We start from the raw sequence: 17399 nt of genomic DNA, 5'->3' as shown, positions 1-17399 counted from the left end.
CAGCCTTGCCTTCATCCCCTGTCACTGTTGTTCCTTCTGCATCCAATAGGGACTGAACATTCTCCCCAGTCCTCCTTTTCTTGTTAAGGTATTTGTAGAAAGATTTTTTATTATCTTTCACAGACTTAGCGAGTTTGATTTCTAGTTGGGCCTTGGCCCTCCTGATTTCTTCCCAACACGATCTCACTTCCTTCCTGTAGTCCACCCAAGACGCCTGCCCTTTCCTCCAAAGCTAATAGACATTCCTCTTCTTTTTGATGCCTCTCAAGATCTCTCTACTCAACCAAGCTGTTTTTTTCCCCCACCGGCTCCTCTTCCGGAACACAGGGATGGCTTGCTCCTGAGCTGCTAGGATTTCATTTTTGAAGAGCACCCAGCCCTCGTGGGCTCCCTTGCCCTGAAGGACTGTCTCCCATGGGACTTTGCCAACCAACCTTCTGAACAGTCCAAAGTCTGCCCTCTGGAAGTTTAATGTGACTGTTTTGCTAATCCCCTTCTTCATCTCACCTAGAACTGAAAACCTATCATCTCATGATCGCTTAGTCCCAGGCATCCTCCAACCGTCACATCCCCCACAAGGCCTTCTCTATTCTCAAACAGCAGGTCAAGGAGGGCACCTTCCCTCATCGGCTCACTCACCAGTTGTGTGAGGAAGTTGTCTTCCACGCACTCCAGGAACCTCCTAGACTGCTTCCTTTCTGCTGTATTGTACTCCCAGCAGATATCTGGAAGACTGAAGTCTCCCATGAGGACAAGAAGTAGTGATCTAGAGACCATCCCCAGCTGTTTATAGAAGAGCTCGTCAGCTGCCTCCTCTTGGCTGGGTGGTCTGTAAGAGACTCCCATCACAATGTCTGCCTTCTTGTGGGCTCCTCTGATTTTAACCCACAGGCACTCAGTCCCTTCCTCACTGTAGTTGAGCTCACGGGTATCAAAGTACTCTCTAACATAGAGGGCTACACCACCTCCTCTCCTACCCTTCCTGTCCCTCCTGAAGCGTTTATACCCCCATGGCTGTACTCCAATTATGTGAGTCATCCCACCACGTTTCCGTGATGCCAATGACATCGTAGTCACGTGGCCCTACAACAGCTTCCAGCTCCTCCTTCTCATTGCCCATGCTGCGTGCAGTGGTGTAAATGCCCTTCAGCTGGGCTGGCGAACCTTCAGCCCTTATAAAGGGAATAGAGTTCATTCCCAATTGACTGGTCCTTGGAATAACATGACATGGTTTGAGCTAAATTAGAGTCAGTTTCATAACTAACTCAGCTGCTCTCAGTAACTTCATTCTCTCAAAGCTAACTGCACATTCTTGAGACAATGTTCCTCCCTAGAAGTGATAAGGCATTGATATGCAAAAAACCCAATGCTTATACTTACTCCTATACTAACCGAGGCCATACTTGAGCTAAAAAGGGCCACTCTGTCAAGGAGTGGCAGACAGGACAGGTGAACTTAAACTGACCAGTGGAGTACTCCATCTCATATATGTCATACTTGGTATAATCTTAAGAGATCATGCGTCTTCTGCGATGTACAGTCATCAAGGGGTGGGGGAGTGATAATATATATTTGTACATGTTCTATAACTTTCTAATTATTTTCATCAGCATTGCTGTTGTTGTTGTTATTATTATTTCATTAAAGCTGTATTTTCAGTTTCCAACTCACAATTCTCCTTCCTCTGATATTACTTTTCCCCTTTCCGTGGGGGTGGGGAATAGGGATTTGGGAGCACAACTGCACAGTTTCAGCTGCCAAAATTAGCTGGGCCGGGGCTAAACCATGGCAGTTTTTTGGTGAGAACATGCCCCCAACCCACCCCACAATGACTATTTGTCAGAAATAACCTCTGCTGGCTGGCAAGCTTAGTATCATCCTATGCGTCCATCCTGCCTTCTCTGACTGGATTATTGAAGTGTCTCCGAGTCACTGACAGGGAATCTCTAAGCGTCAGTCTGTTAAAGGTGAGACTGAGCTACAACACTTGGGTCTTGGCCCAAATCCCTCTTTAGACTGCCTGGATCTGTAGCTCGAACCTGTGCCACTTTACATTCAGACAACCATTGTGTAGATGAAAACACTAATTACCTATTTCTTATCCATCAGTTCAGCAGCTGCGGGGGGTCGGTGGGTGGGTGGAGGTAGATGGTGTTGCAAAGATTTAGGTTTGATCTTTGGAGGGAGGAACTGGAGGGAAGGAGGTGAGAAGGCAGGACGTGCACCCCTTTTCCCAGCCTCCTCCTTTTCCATTTATAGCACAGAGCTTACTCAGTGCTGTCGTGGGAAGGGCTGGGAGGAAGTGTCCATACATGTCACAATCATAGCAGAAGACAACCAAGCTCTAGACTGATTGAATGCTGAGTTTTGTGGATGGCTCCATGGAGCTGTGGAGCCATGGATCCAGAGGAAAGAAGGAAGGACCATGTACAGATTCAGTCTCAGCAGCAGACTGAAAAAGCATCCATATTGCAGAGACTGATCTACCTGTCTCCCAGACGTGTGTCTGTCCATGGAACTGCTCAGAAATGCATCTGGGATGCTGGTCCAGCAAAGCATAACTACAGGTGCCCTTGTAAGCGCGTGTTATTTCCTCAGTGGGGGAAGCTCCATCCTGCTCATTCTGGTGTCTTTGGAGAGCAACACCCACAGCCTCACAAGAACCCTGTGCTCACTTTCAGAAAGGGTGTTTCCTGCCAACATCACAGAGCTGCAAATGAAGTCAGAAATCCAGGGGAAAGCATGCCGGTAGAAGCATACATTATCTCCACTACTGGAAAAGAAGCTGGGACAAACAGATAATCTTTAAAAATGTCAGGTGCGAGCAAACATCAGTTGAAACTCTTTGGTTAGGTATAAGACTTGGCCACTAGCTGGTCACCAAAATCTGGTCGTCTCACGACTGGAATGAGCCAAGCTACAAAAAGCATGCTCTTTTGGCTATGGTAGTGAAGCTCACAGGGAGCTTTTCTAGCTATAAACGTCTGAAATGGCATTCGAGTGCCTGATGCTAGAGTACAGAGACTGCCGTAGCTGATCAGGGAGTATGGTTCTATGGCTTTGGAGCTAGAGCAAGTTGACATGGGATACAATTTCAGGGCAAGCTGTAAGAAAGCAGGCCTTAGAAACAGTGCCCTGAGCAAGGTGGGGAACTTGTTACCAGAAAAGATGCACTGCTGAACAAGAGATAGATTGCTGGTGTAGCCTGAGATGCCCTCTTCTGAACTAAAGCCAAGGCTGCATGACTGAAAGCACAAATATATGCTTCTAAAGACCCTCACTTCTAGAAATGCTCAAGGGCTTTAATGTTACCCTTTCTCTGACACATTTTCCATTAACTTACACTAACTAGGAGAATCACAGAGATGACAAATCTTCATTAATTGCAAGAGCACATGGATATTAATTACATAGCAGCAAAGAGAAGCAGGTTTCTTCTCACTTTGTGGGAACCTTACAGCATGTCAAATGGTGAAGGGCTAAATCCTTATACTGACATCACTTAAATGCCTCAGTGAGGTGGGATTATCTGAATTCTACTGCCTAAAAGTTAGGGGGTCTCATCTCAAACACAGTTGAAGCACCTTCTTTGGCTTAGGATGGACATTCAATAGCTATAAAACATTGTTTTCTATGACAGAATGGACCACCCAACCACTGTACATGTTTGTTTTTCAGCAAAAATTACACTATTTCTATGATGTGATCAGACTGGGCACACAACCTCAGGCAGCTACATTTGTCATATCGACTAGGTTAAAGAAAACCAATATCCAAGTGCAGTTGCCTTTGAAGCTAGTACAGAAGCTTAAAACTTATTTCTTTTTTGTTGAATGCGCAGAGAAATCTCAGCAGCACTCAAAAATAGTGCGAACGGGCATTTGACAACTGACCTCAAGGAGAAACAACCACCATACTTGAACAGATGTGAGAAGCTGATACTGATCCTCTGATGCAGTAAAAGTAACTTATTGAACATTATTTAATAACTGAGTTAACAGTGTTTAATGAAGAATCAGGCTATAAAATGCTTTAAAAGTCACATTTTTCCAGTAGCCATGACCACTGATGTGTTCCTTCCCTCAAAATGTCCTTTGTCCTACTGAATAATTACGCTTTGCTTCATCTTTTTCCAGAGCAGGAAATCAAGGTTTTTGTTTTTTTCTTTTTTTCCTTCCTCCACACACATAACTCAGCTCAATTTGAAAAGACACCACACTGTTCTCAGACTTCTTTGGTTTCAGGGTTAGCAAGGGCTATTCAACACGTGGTAGATTCCATTTAGGCAATGGGCAGCTATATGCATAAGGAAATATGCAGGAAAAGGGGTCATGATCTCTTTATGAACAGGTGGAAATGACTGACCTACAGTCAAGACCAGGAATAAATTATTCTCCTTGACTTACAGCTACCTATCAGCCATCCTTGATCTTTTTAGGCAGAGAGAGAAAAGTGGCTTTGAAAATGGACTTATAATAATGAGAACAGGGCATTATTTCCAATATTAGCAACAAAAATGCAGTTTGAAGTATGGTGTGTGAAAAAAAAATATTGCCTGGAAGGAGGTAGGGAAGGGCTTCAAAATACTTAAAATGGTCACAGAACGGCTTCTTTACATCAACACCAGGATGATGTTATGAACAATCACATTTTAAATTAGTAAAGCAGCTGTTCCAGGTTTAGGGCCTAGCAAAGAGATGTGGCAATCATTAAAAAAAAAAATAGGGAGGTTGACTTCATTGGTTACTGCAGCTATCAAACTTACCGGTTTCCCAAACTCCAATTCCGAAAAGAATTTATACCAAGGTTCATTCTTTAAATCTATCTCTTCTGGGCTTATATCCCGAGTCTAAAGCAGTTGGTGATAGGGGAATGGAAGAAAGAGAAGGATAACATTATGCAAAGAATACACGGAAAGAGACTGTTAGAGATGCAGATTCCATAGTTTCCGTTCTAAAATGTAGATATTTCGCCTTATAATTTGGAATTTCTATAGCACCTCTCTCACAAAGGCCATGAACTACTTCATCAGTTAAGCCTAATGGCATCACTGTGAGCAACGTGAATATGAACGAATTGCATCTTACAGATCAGGAGGTGCACACAGAAAGAGATTATGCAGCTTGCCCAGAGTCACAGGGAGACTCAATGGAAATGCTGGGAGTGAACCACTCTCTCAGATCTACTGACAGACACTTCCACTAAGTTCAAAGCTGCGTGTACTTATAAAGCTGGTTTTAATCTTCATTTGGTTAAAAACAATAGATTCAGCTAGACCTCAATCAAATACTGCATCTTTAGCAGCACATGAATATGTGTGAATTCCTGTTCTACACACTGCAAACAGAATGAAAGGTGGTTGTCTAAATCAAAGGGAACACAAATCGGAGAGCACATCCCTGACAGATCTCTGAAGGGATGGATAGAGAGACAATATTACTTGTTTCTTCACAAATAACTGTTAGAGAATCAGACAAAACTACAACAAAGGAAAATTAGACAGGACAGAAAACAGTACAGCTGAAAAGGAAATTCCCTTTTGTTTACACAATCTGTTTTAATGAAACAGAAAAAGTAAAATTGTTGTAGCTGTTTAAAAATACTATTGGTCAGATAACAGAATAAAGTCCATTGGTGAAGGTTATGAGGTGCCACTCCCCAAAAGACACTTGTAACTACTGCATTTCAGTGTAACTACCCTTAGACAAAACGGATCTCAGCACACAAAAAATATAAATAAATTATTTCTGATCAGCCAATGTGATCCAAAGTGCTCCATCACAATCCATGTTAGGCCACACACATGCATAGAGGGCCAACAGAAACTGTCCTGAAGCAAATCATTCTGTGACGGCATTGGTGAGGCAGGAGGCAGTTCCCAGTAACGTGGGGCTTTGCGAGACATCCCAGACTTTCCCACAGCCATTAGGCATCACAAAATAAGTTCTAGGACAAGAGCCCAGGACTGATGCTGAAAGAGGGGCAATGCTTCAATCTGAAAGAAATGGTTACATCATGCTTGATCTCCAGTGGCGTTGAGAAAGATCTGACTAGTTCTTAAAGGCAAAATAGAAGCAATGTTTCTTTCTTTCTTTCTTTTTTTTCTTTTTTTCTTTATTGCTCATCTTGTGCTCGTCTTGTCATACAACTGCCTTTACATAAACCAAAAAATCCACTGATGTCAACGGGAGGCTCTTCATTGTTCTGAAATGGTTTTGGATTGGGATTCTCAGAGTCACAGCTCTGTGTGTGACTACTAATAGATGTAAATTTCCTGCAGCCCCCTTGAAAGATCTGGTTGCTAATCACTGTATTACTGTTCTATTTAGCGAGACTGATGGAGAACATCAAACCACTATTTCAAGACCTTCTTTCTTCAATGATCAATGGCTTGGAATTAAAGCTCAAAAAAATAACACTGGAAGTAACATAGCTATCACATTTTTCTTGACTTTGATGGGTTCTGTAGAATTTTTCTCAACTATGTTGATGATGGCCTTGCTTGTGGCTTTTAGACTCCAATTCAACAGCTCGATTAAGTATCTGATGAAGTCTGAACATGTAAACAGTGCCACTAGTGATGTCAGACTTTTCACAATGGCTGAAGTAGAGAGGTGAAGCACACCTTCTGCAACAAGTCTTAATCTTGGCTGTTAACCACGAGACAAAATTGGCACTTAAGTTAGCAGAAATCTAGCTCCAGGAGGGACCATGGGAATGGAGTTGTCATACCTGGATGCAGGACTTGAAGGTTTACTAACCAAGTTCACTGATGACATGAAACTAGGCGGGCCCTTGACACTTTTGAGGGCAAACAGGCTCTGCACAGTAATCTGGACAAATTGGAGAGCTGGACAATCACCAACCACATCAAGTTTAACAAGGGTAAATGCTGGATTTTGCACCTAGGACATGGCAACCCGAGATGGACAGACAGACTGGGGAGCAAGAGACTGCAGAGCAGCTCCATGGAAATGGATCTGGGGGTTCTGGTCGATGACAAGCTGAACATGAGCCACAAGTCTGCCCCGGCAGCCAAGAGGGCAAACCGTACCCTAGGGTGCATCAAGCACGGCATTGCCAGATGGGTGAGGGAGGCGATTGTCTTGCTCTGCTCCTCTCTGGCGTTGCTCCACACCTATTGTGTGCAGTTTTGATGCAGCAGTATAAAAAAGATATCAAGTTACTGGAAAGTGTCCAGAGCCGGGCCACAAAGTTGGTAACGGGTTTAGAGGGGAAATTGTATGAGGAGCAGCTGAAGTCACTTGGTCTGTTCAGCCTGGAGAAGAGGAGATTGAGGGGGGAACGTCTTAGCATTTCACTGCTTCTTCACAAGGGAAGGAGAAAGAGCAGGTCCTGATCTCTTCTCTCTGGTGACCAATGACAGGACCTGAGGGAATGGCAGGAAGATGTGTCGAGGAAGTTTAAGTTGGATATTAGGAAAAGGTTCTTCACTCAGAGAGCGGTGGAGCACTGGAACAGGCTCCCCAGGGAAGTAGACATGGTGCCAAGCCTCCCAATATTCAAGAAGCATTTTGGACAATGTCCTTAGACACGTGGTATAAATTTTGCAGTTGTCCTATGCAGGGATAGGAGCTGGATTTGATGATCCTTGTTGGTCCCTTCCACCTCAGGTCATTCTGTGATTCTGTGATAATGTGGTGTGTTCAAACCACTCCTCACTGGCACTTCCCTGACGGGCTGAGCCAACACCCAGTAGGATCAAGAGAGAGTCACCCATCATCTATTTCAATAGGCACTAGGATCATGCTCCTATATCAGGAGCAACTTTGTGGAAATCAGTGAAGGTATACGTGTGAAAAGAAGTAGGATCTCCAAGAAGTGATGGACCTTGAATGCACTTGGAAGGAAAAAAGAAAACCCACCAAAGGAGTAAGGAGAAACATCAGATCTCAGATCAGACTTGACGCTTACATTTCTATTGATTTAAATTGCTGATCACACTTGTGTAAAATCCCTGGCAGGTTTTTCAGAAGCATTCTATTATCTAGTCCATGCACAGATCAATGTCTGCGCTGTTTAGGCACAAAGTTCAGTTTACACTTGGAATCTTGCATGCAATTAGCGCTTCTAACTGAATCCTTCAAATTAATACCTATATGGAACAATTACATCTTTATGTACGAAACTGGCTATTCACTAGTAACCCTATTCAATATTTTCTAGCACTTACAGTGTCACACTTGTAGCACTGAAGGACACCTTAAGTGAGCTGTGGTTATTTATGCAGGACTGGCTGATGATATTACCGCTACCTCTCTGCCCTGCCCTTTTGGCAACTGTTCTCAGTCAAGCCTGCAGAAAGCGACATTTTTTTTATGACCCCTAGATGTCACAATTCACAGCATTACTTATTAATTCAAACTGAAATTGGTAACAGCTCACTTAATACTACTCCAGGTTCCGCACTAGTGTAGCTGGTGAGCCAGCTACTCAATTCTGCTTCCCCTATCACAGAATCGGTGAGATCCAGCTGAAGAAGAAAGCAGTCCAGGGCAGATGGCCATGTCTTAATGCACCTCAGAGGCATCAACTAACGCTGTGCTCTAGAAAAAGTACAGCCGGCAAAACAGCTGCTGAACAGGTCACAGTATCAAACACGGATTAAAAACTAGGGTTAGCAATCCATACTTAACACAGAAAACAACACATTCAAAAGGAAAGAAGCGTCTTGTTCCTCCTGGACCTTCCTTTACAGAGAACAAAATTATTAGGAAGTTATGCAAAACAGTTTCCAACCCAAAATATACAGGGAATACATGACACAAGCACTGCAACGTAGGCATAAGGAATCATATCTGAATGGAGCTGGATGAGCTCTCGGGGGAATATTTTACAGTTACATGATAAAGCCACAAATGAGGATAAAACAAACATTACCATCTTTTCACTGTTCAGAACTGAAGACTTTCCTGGCTGATAGTCATAAATGCTCCTGGGCTCTGCACGGTATTTTCTGGTATCCACCTTCTTGTCTGGAGGCTCCCAGTCAGTCCTAAGGAAAGAGGGATCTATTAACCCCACACACTTTGGTTTCCATGGAGACAGTACAGACAGGGCTCTGGGCATGTACTGAGAGCAGCCCTCCAGAGAAGGACTTGGTGGCACTGATTGATGAGAAGCTCAACATGAGCCAGCAAAGCGCACTCACAGCCCAGAAGGCCAACTGTGTCCTGGGCTGCATCTGGAATCCTCAACATAAGAAGGATATGAAGCTGTTGGAGCAGGTCCAGAGGAGGCTACAAAGATGATTAGAGGGCTGGAGCACCTACCACACAAGCACAGGCTGAGAGAGTTTGGGTTGTTCAGCCTGGAGACGAGAAGGCTCCAAGGAGACCTCATAGTGACCTTCCAGTACCTGACAGAGGCTACAAGAAAGCTGGGGAGGGACTGTTCACAAAGGCTTGGAGGGATAGGACGAGGTGGTAATGGCTTTTAAATTGGAGAGGGGCAGATTTAGACTAGACATAAGGAGGAAATCCTTTACAATGAGGGTGGGGAGGCACTGGCACAGGTTGCCCAGGGAGGTTGTAGATGCCCCATCTCTGGAAGTATCCAAGGCCAGGTTGGATGGGGCCTTCAGCAGCCTGATCTAGTAGGAGGTGTCCCTGCCCATCGCATGGGGGTTGAAACTGGATGATCTTCAAGGTCCCTTCCAACTCAAACCATTCTATGAATTCTATGATTTGTTTATCTATAGTAGGCAGAGCTTGACACAGCTCAGTTGCTGCAACCATTGGAGCAGAGGGGATTTCTTCTATTTGAACAAACCTACATACTTCCATATCTTTCCTGATTGGAAATACCTTAGTGATGGGCTTCAACTCAGCTCATAAATATGAACATGTTGAAGCTTTCAGAAGAGATTAAACCAATTTTGCTAAACTTCGTCACTGCGGCCATATCGCCGATTACCTGACTACTGCTGCTCTGGATTCTGTGGGGACTCTGAGGTCCAAGAGAGGGTCCTTTCTAGAGACATGAACCAATTATCTCAGACTGGTACATGTAAAAACGGCTAAGAACAGTGCATTGACTATCCAAAATGCTATAAAGTTGTCCAGTGTCTATACTGGCACAGTTCAGATAATATGTATCACAAAGCATTCAGGATTCATATCCTACAATACCCAGCTCTTCTGAAAAGTAATATATTCAATTCACACATCACACAGAATAACCAGTGTCCCTGAAAAAGCCTAGAAATCAAGCTAATTCTAATCTTGCTCATAGTTCTCTTTGATGGGCAGTGTTGAGTGTGAGGGTGGCAGAGCACTGGACCATGCTGCCCAGAGAGGTTGTGAAATCTCCTTCTCGGGAGATATTAAAAACCCACTTGGACGCATATCTGTGCAACCTCCTCTAGATGAACCTGCTGTAGAATGGGAGTTGGACTTAGATGATCTCCACAAGTCCCTTCCAACCCAACCGTTCTGTAGTTCTGAGGTTAAGTGATTCGTCTCACCTATCATTCATCAAACATAATTGAGGTACCTTACTAAAACTGCTGCTCCAGGTTTCCTCCCACTTACACTGCTGACCTGGTTTAGGTTAAGAACAACCAACTGAGCCAAAACTCTCTCTGCTGGCTTGGAAAGACAGACACAACCAATTTAAATTGTGATTTTTTTTTTAAAGTTAGGCAAGATAATAGCCAAAATGACTGACCAACAAAACATATACAAATTTCAACTAGCTTAATCTTTACTGTCAACAATAAACTTGATTGCTTAAGATTCCAACTCCAGAGAAACTTCTCCCTGGTGAAACACTCTTGTCACTAGATAATAGGAATCACTAATTATTGTAATATTTTCACTTGCAGCAGTTTTCTCAGAAGGCCAATGTTCTACAGAATGACAGAAGTCATCTCAAAGATCAGAAATGACACAGCTAACTAGAACCTGCTTCAAATAAAGTTCATACAGGTAGGACTCCTTCAAGATAGACAAAGTAACAAAACTTTTACCAAAGCTCAACATCAATCCAAATTTTGCTTCTCCACAATTATTGCTACTTGTTTGTATTCTGAGGTGCCTTTACAGTGTCACACCAAGCCAAGAGCTTCCACTGTTTCTCCATGGTAGGCACTATACAGGCATGACATACACTCCTCACCTCAGCAGGAAACTATGCAAGAGACTGTGTGGTGCCTAGTAAAAGACTGACAAAACAAAGGACTGGGCCATGTCAATGAAGGGAGTTCACTGCTACCTGGAAGAAGAGTCAAAGTCAAAACTACATCTCCACTTTCCCAAACAAGTTTAACTGGAGCTGTGTACCTAAATCTTCCACCTTTGTTTCCTTTCTATTCACAGCCTCCAGGGATTCTTTCAGTGTGATCCAAACATATCTTAGTTCAGGTTACCTTTCTGGGCTTGATTTCAGTGATGAAACACGGTTTGGCAGTGGCAAAGTGGCAGACCTCTTAACAACCTTCTCTGAATCAATATTGTCCATCTCACTCTTGGAACGGGGAACTGAAAGCTGAGTTCTGCCTGTAGGGTAAGTCAAATATAGGAACATTGGTGAATTGGATAGGATGCAAACAAATACATGCTTTGTATGCCCTTTCTGTTTGACAGATCACACAAGAAATGTGAATTACTTACTGTCCTCAGAATAGGAATAGCGAGGAGAGTATGAATCAGAATCTTCATCTGAAAGACAAAAGCATTTCCCAAAGTGAGCTGAAAAAGTCCCAAAGAAGCAGCAGCGCTCTTTTCATTTCATACATTGCCCATAATTTGGGTGATATGCCCACTACTTACCACAGGGAGAGGATCCTAAAAAAGGAAATCCCAATGAAGTTTAAATCACATTTAAAAATAATTCCTAGATTAGATATAAGTATCAACGTACTACTTACACTAATACCTTTCTCCAGGCTCTCAAAGCACTTTAGAAAACAATCACTCTTATCACAAAAATCCTCTACAGCAAGGGTTATTAGATCCATTTTATCAAAGGCTGAAAGATAAATTGAGGATTTAAAAGCTGTAGTAGATGCCTAAAATAACTTCTTAGGTACTAGATACAGTAATAGAGTTGAGGAGTTCTGCTGCCAGTCACGTATGATAGTCACTGGGACATCTTCCTTGTACTGACTTGTACAACAAGTTGAAGTATGTTGACTAACTCAGATTATCTTTTAAGTGCAGATAACGTTCCTCGCATGAGACACACGTCTAGTTGCACAAAGTGACTGTCCTTGTTCTGAAGAGCTTACTTTCTAACAGGAAACATGTTTTTATAGGATACAATAGAGATATTAAAGAAGTTCTAAAAGAGGGAGTAATGATATCAGCATATCTGAATGGTGTGGTCTGGCCCCCAAGCTGGATTACCTCTCTTTGACAGATTAAGTGTTACACTCCATCAACACAGCAATGTGGTTCCCAGGACACAGCTGCTGCCCTGGGCCACGGAACCTCATACTGCCTTATTCAAGTATAATATGGTACCATAACACAAAAGGCAGATGTGCCCTGTGGCATGTCTCATGGCACTCTAAAGATGATAGTCAGAGACTCTGATGTGATCAAAAACTTATCAGTATCCTTCCACCATCTTCAACAGGCACTGGAATGAACACTCAATGTACTGCAGGTAGTAGGAAAGTGAGTTGGGATTGGGACTAGAAACTGGACCCAGAGGCCCATCAACTTTCTCTGCTAATGAGAATTCAAACTTGTTACATAAAATATCCACAGGACTTTCAAGGGAAAATGCAGGAAAATACCGTGCAATGACTGCAAAAAGAACAGTGAGCAAAGGTTTTACTAATATCTCTGTGAGGAAAACAGAGATAAAAAAATAGGAAACCAAAAGAGATTAAGCTAAAATAAGCTAGATAAGAAAAGAACATACTAAAGAAGAGTTATCTGAATTCAGTCATGTTGATCGACAGATTGAAACAATTTCCAGCTCTCCTCACAAGGAGGACATCCATCAGCTGCTACAGCCAATAGCATCTGCTGGAAAAAAACATCGGGCTAACACAGTCAACCCATAAATGCACTCAAGGCTTAATCAAGCCTTTCAGGAAGGCTCAAAGAAGTCTTAACTCTTAGCCCCCCTGCTGGGTTCTCCTAGTGAACGAAACAGAAGGTTTAAGTTCCAAACAGATGGTTGTTGATTCTGGTGGGCTTATCATGACCTCTAGGTTAAAAAAACCCTGATGGTCAATTTTCAGGCCAATTCCCATTTTTTAAACATAAATGACAGAAAAAACCACATTATCTAATGTTATTACACTGAATTGTTGACAAAATTGACTGATATTCCAATATAAAAGTTGGGTTTACTCAGGTAGCAAAATACTTGGTAAATCACAAAAATCTCAGACCCTACAAATACAGATGAACAAATGTCTACAACTATCTTCTCTCATATTATTTTCCCTCATAGTTTATTTAGTGCTAATGATGAATGAAAAAAAGTGATTTACTTACTTCAAGAGAAACATCAATATTCATTGTAGCTCATCATTCAGAGAGGAAAATCATAAAATAAAAAATTCACTTCAGATAAGTGCTATTTTCCAATTGCTAAAATTCTAATATCTACAATAATAAGAGAACAGGTATGCTTTGTCTCTTCCTGTGTCTTAAGAAGAGTGTCTACATTTCTTCTCTTTTTACAACAAGGAATACTGAAACACAGACATCTTGAATGATTTGGTAAAGATTAAAATGTCAATCAGAAATGAGCATTAAAACAAGACCTTCTGGCTCTCACATCTGCATTCTATCCGCGGGACCCTTCTTAATGGAGCAAACTATCATCAGTCTCTAGTTTAAAAATCTGATTTCTTAAGTGAGAAGAGGCTGTTCCCCTTCAGTTCCTAGAGAATCTGCAGGTCAGGGGTTTTTTTTTCCATATTTCCTTATTGTCTATGTTTCTAGATACTCTATTTTAGAGGGGAGACCAAGTCTTGAGGTCTCTAGAAGATTCTATGCATCAACCCAAAGCAAAAATCTCTGACACTGTTTGTATGGAGTTGAGGCTTCAATACATATCTGTATAAACAATTTGCCATCGAGTACGGAACTTTGAAACATTTTCTAAATGTGAAACATGCACTCTATGCCATCTACATCACCAGATATTGTGGATTCCTTATCAAGGAAGCAATCCAAGAATATTAGAGAAACATTTCCGAACGTATTGAGCACAAAAAGCATTTTGTCTAACCAAATTTCAACTACCGAAACCACCAAATTACTTTCATATACACATTTGTAAGTGCATAGGGGACACTTACTGGAGACCACACTCTTAACATAGTATCACTTGTTTTGCAAACTACGTTATTTCACACAGGAGCAAAATGGATTTTCAGACTTCAGATAAAGAAAACACAATCTCTGTGAAACTCCTTCATCACTTAGCTACTGAGACTCCTTTTTTTTCTCTCTCTCATTGACACTCACATACCTTTCTGCCAAAAGATAATCATTTACACTGTATTATGATTTGCAAGGTAGGATTCTTCACCAACAAGTTTCACCAAGAAACGAGCAAGTATCTTTGTTACCTAGATAACACTAGCCCACGTTCATTTTAACAGTGTTATGCACCTTACATCTCTTAGTTTTCCTCGAGCACCTCAGGCTTAAAGATAGTACCCACCAGCCGTTTAATCCGTTTAATATAAACAATGAATTACATGGTTAATTAATAGTCTCACCAGGCTTGGCTTGAGGCACAGGCTAAGTAGGCAAGTTCCTAAATTGCAGGATCTAAAGTGACACCAAAGCACCAAGTCAACAAGGCTGTCACCAACAACAATTTTCCAATCTAGAAATGTCTGTATGACCGATGTGTGCAGTGGATTCCAGTGCTTCTCATATATAAGCATTTTCTCGCATATGCACACAGTTACTTTATTATCACTGCAGAAGATGCTATTTCACCATCCCTAAAACACGACTGCAAAGGATTCTGGTTTGTATGTGAAGTTTAAAGGAATCTGCTGAGCACATAAAGAGGATAAGGTAAAGACAGTATTATTTCAAGTTGCAGGATGTGTTGATGAGACTGTCAAGCTCTGTCCTTGCCTAGATATGCCGAGTGCACCTAAGGCCAGGTCTGAACCTATATTACTGAGCTATATTTATTTTAAAAGACTATATGGAGAGACTGATCCAAAACTCACTGAAGCAAGCAGCCTTTTTACCAATAGATTTCAGTGCCATTTTGGCTTTGGCCCTAATACTGTGTTAATATCCAAACCCAGAAGAAAAGAAGTAAAGAAATGTATTGAACTGAGAAGGGAGTAGGAGAAATCTCAGTTAAACCATGTTTTTACACGTAAGCCAGCATTCTAGGCATGTTAAATAATCACTGCACACAAATACAACTGACAAGCGCATAAAACCAAGCAAACCCCAAGTCTGTAGCATTAGTCAAACACTAGTGGCAAAGCCAGAGGACCACTGCAAAGCCAAAACGGCAACATAGAGTCAAGGAAATGCTTAGAGTGCAGGAAATCATTATGAGGCAGCATAACGCTCAGCAACTAGAAAAAACTCCAGGAAGAAAATAAACTGATAAGGCAGCATTTGTGCAGAAAAATATACACGGTCCTTTATTATTACCTTCAGAGACAGGACTAGGAGTAGACGCAGGAAACTGGTATGTAGGAGAATAAGGATTGTCTTCTGCAGCAGAGAAAAGCTGGATTTTGAGACTATCCACAGTGAAGTGGAGGTTCTGCTTCATCCCCCAATTCCCTATTACCATATTATTTTATTGTCTACTTTAATAATACTACAGTAAATGGTATCATACTTTAAAAAAAAAGATTAATGGATTAGCAAAGATTTAGTTATTTATGCATCACACAAAGAGATACACTGGGCATAACTGAATATCCAGCCAGTGTAATACATGGGTAATGGAAATCTAGAACCTGAATCTAGTTACTATTAGAGTGCTATAGTACAGTTAGCTCAAAGCACAAGACAACAGATACTCTCTCTAAACTTCTAGTACCTTCAGGTTTTTGCTGGATTTCAGGAAGTTCAGGAAATATGTAGGTAGGGCAATAAGGGTTTTCTTCAGGAGTGTCTAAGGAGAGGAACATGGTTTACAAAAGAGAACAGAGAGGACAGATTTAAAAGGGAAGAAGGGAAGACAAGAATCCATACAAGCTGCAGAACAGTCCACCTCGTGCTGATGTTCTAGCGTGACTCAACCTACGTGCCTCTTTGCTCATTGCTGCCTTGCACGTCTGGGCCCTACAAGAGGTCCTGGAAGTTCAGGGGACTGAACTCATTCTCCTCCTTCTAAAGCATAGTCTCTGGCTGATTAGGAGCACTGCAATTAGGAAGCAGTTCAACTCTTTCTCATTGCATACCATGCAATACAGCATTCATATATGCATAAAGCTCATCATTACAGCACCTGCAGCAACGAACACAGCTCCAGTTTTGCATACAGTATGTTTTATTACGTAATATAAGCACGGTTCTGAATTGCATTTGCCTGCACATCCGGCTGTTCAGAAGGTTCAGTTTGCAAACGCTATTGCAGCCAATTCTTACACATTAAAAAGAACATTAACATATCAGCAACCAGACACAGATGTGCCCTGAAGTAGGACATATCCTGAGAATGCATTAATGAAATGTCTGCAAGTGCTTACTACAATTATAGGGTTTGAAAGAAGAAAATTTTATGTTTTGAAAAAGCAGAGTTCAGATTCTGAACTCATCAAAAACTGATGGAAACTTTTCCACTGGTTTCAGTGAGCTTCAAAGGAAACTTCATCACGCCGGTACTGAAGTTTTACAGTGTAAAAAGTTTTCTCTTATGCATACAGCAGTTTCGGGGATAATCTACTGTCCTTTAAAAGTGAGGGGGGGAAGGGGCTAGCTGATGAAACTGAAGTTCAGGGATCTGTTTTCTCTAAGTATGGAATTATTATCAGCTTTGTGACTAAAATAGTACTCTCGATTTCATGAGGGCACTACAGTTCACCTTTCAGATCAAATGAGACCTTCCCTTGGACTCCAAATGTTCTCTCAAATTTGACTTCAGAGACTTCAGATATATTAGTTGAGTTCCATGGTGCAGAGCAAACACCAGTTAACATAAACTGCTTTTATTTAATGTTCAGTATAATTCTGCACACAAATGAAACAATTTTATCAAGGTGATCTTTTAAAGTACATAAAACCCATCTGTGTTACAATACCTCTATTTAGCTTGTGGATCTGTTTGAACATCGTCTTGTACCAGTCCTTCGATCTGTCTGTATTCTATTGGAAACATAAATACACACACAAATAATCACAACCATGAATTCTACCAGCCTTACAAAGTTCGTAAGAATCTTCCAGAAACGAAAAAGGTTTAATTTCTGCTATATG

General features: G+C 41.7%; 1 protein-coding gene across 36 annotated transcripts in view; it reads right to left on the bottom strand.

Annotated features, from left to right (window-relative positions):
• SORBS1 (sorbin and SH3 domain containing 1) overlaps positions 1-17399 on the bottom strand; it is an 86611-nt gene that overhangs the window by 33365 nt on the left and 35847 nt on the right. For 17 of the 36 annotated variants that reach the window (XM_054071048.1, XM_054071049.1, XM_054071052.1 and 14 more), the window contains 7 exons: positions 17225-17288; positions 16021-16095; positions 15624-15686; positions 11634-11681; positions 11390-11519; positions 8902-9016; positions 4766-4849 (listed from right to left, as the gene is read on the bottom strand). In XM_054071048.1, the coding sequence (XP_053927023.1) occupies positions 4766-4849; positions 8902-9016; positions 11390-11519; positions 11634-11681; positions 15624-15686; positions 16021-16095; positions 17225-17288 (579 nt within the window). The remainder of the gene's footprint in view (positions 1-4765; positions 4850-8901; positions 9017-11389; positions 11520-11633; positions 11682-15623; positions 15687-16020; positions 16096-17224; positions 17289-17399) is intronic. The other 19 variants (XM_054071054.1, XM_054071057.1, XM_054071066.1 and 16 more) reach the window with 2 other exon arrangements.

This window comes from Cuculus canorus, chromosome 7 (assembly GCF_017976375.1).
Source record: "Cuculus canorus isolate bCucCan1 chromosome 7, bCucCan1.pri, whole genome shotgun sequence".
NCBI lineage: Eukaryota > Metazoa > Chordata > Aves > Cuculiformes > Cuculidae > Cuculus > Cuculus canorus.
Note: the sequence above shows the minus strand (reverse complement) of the source record. Positions and strands in the feature narration are given on the sequence as shown.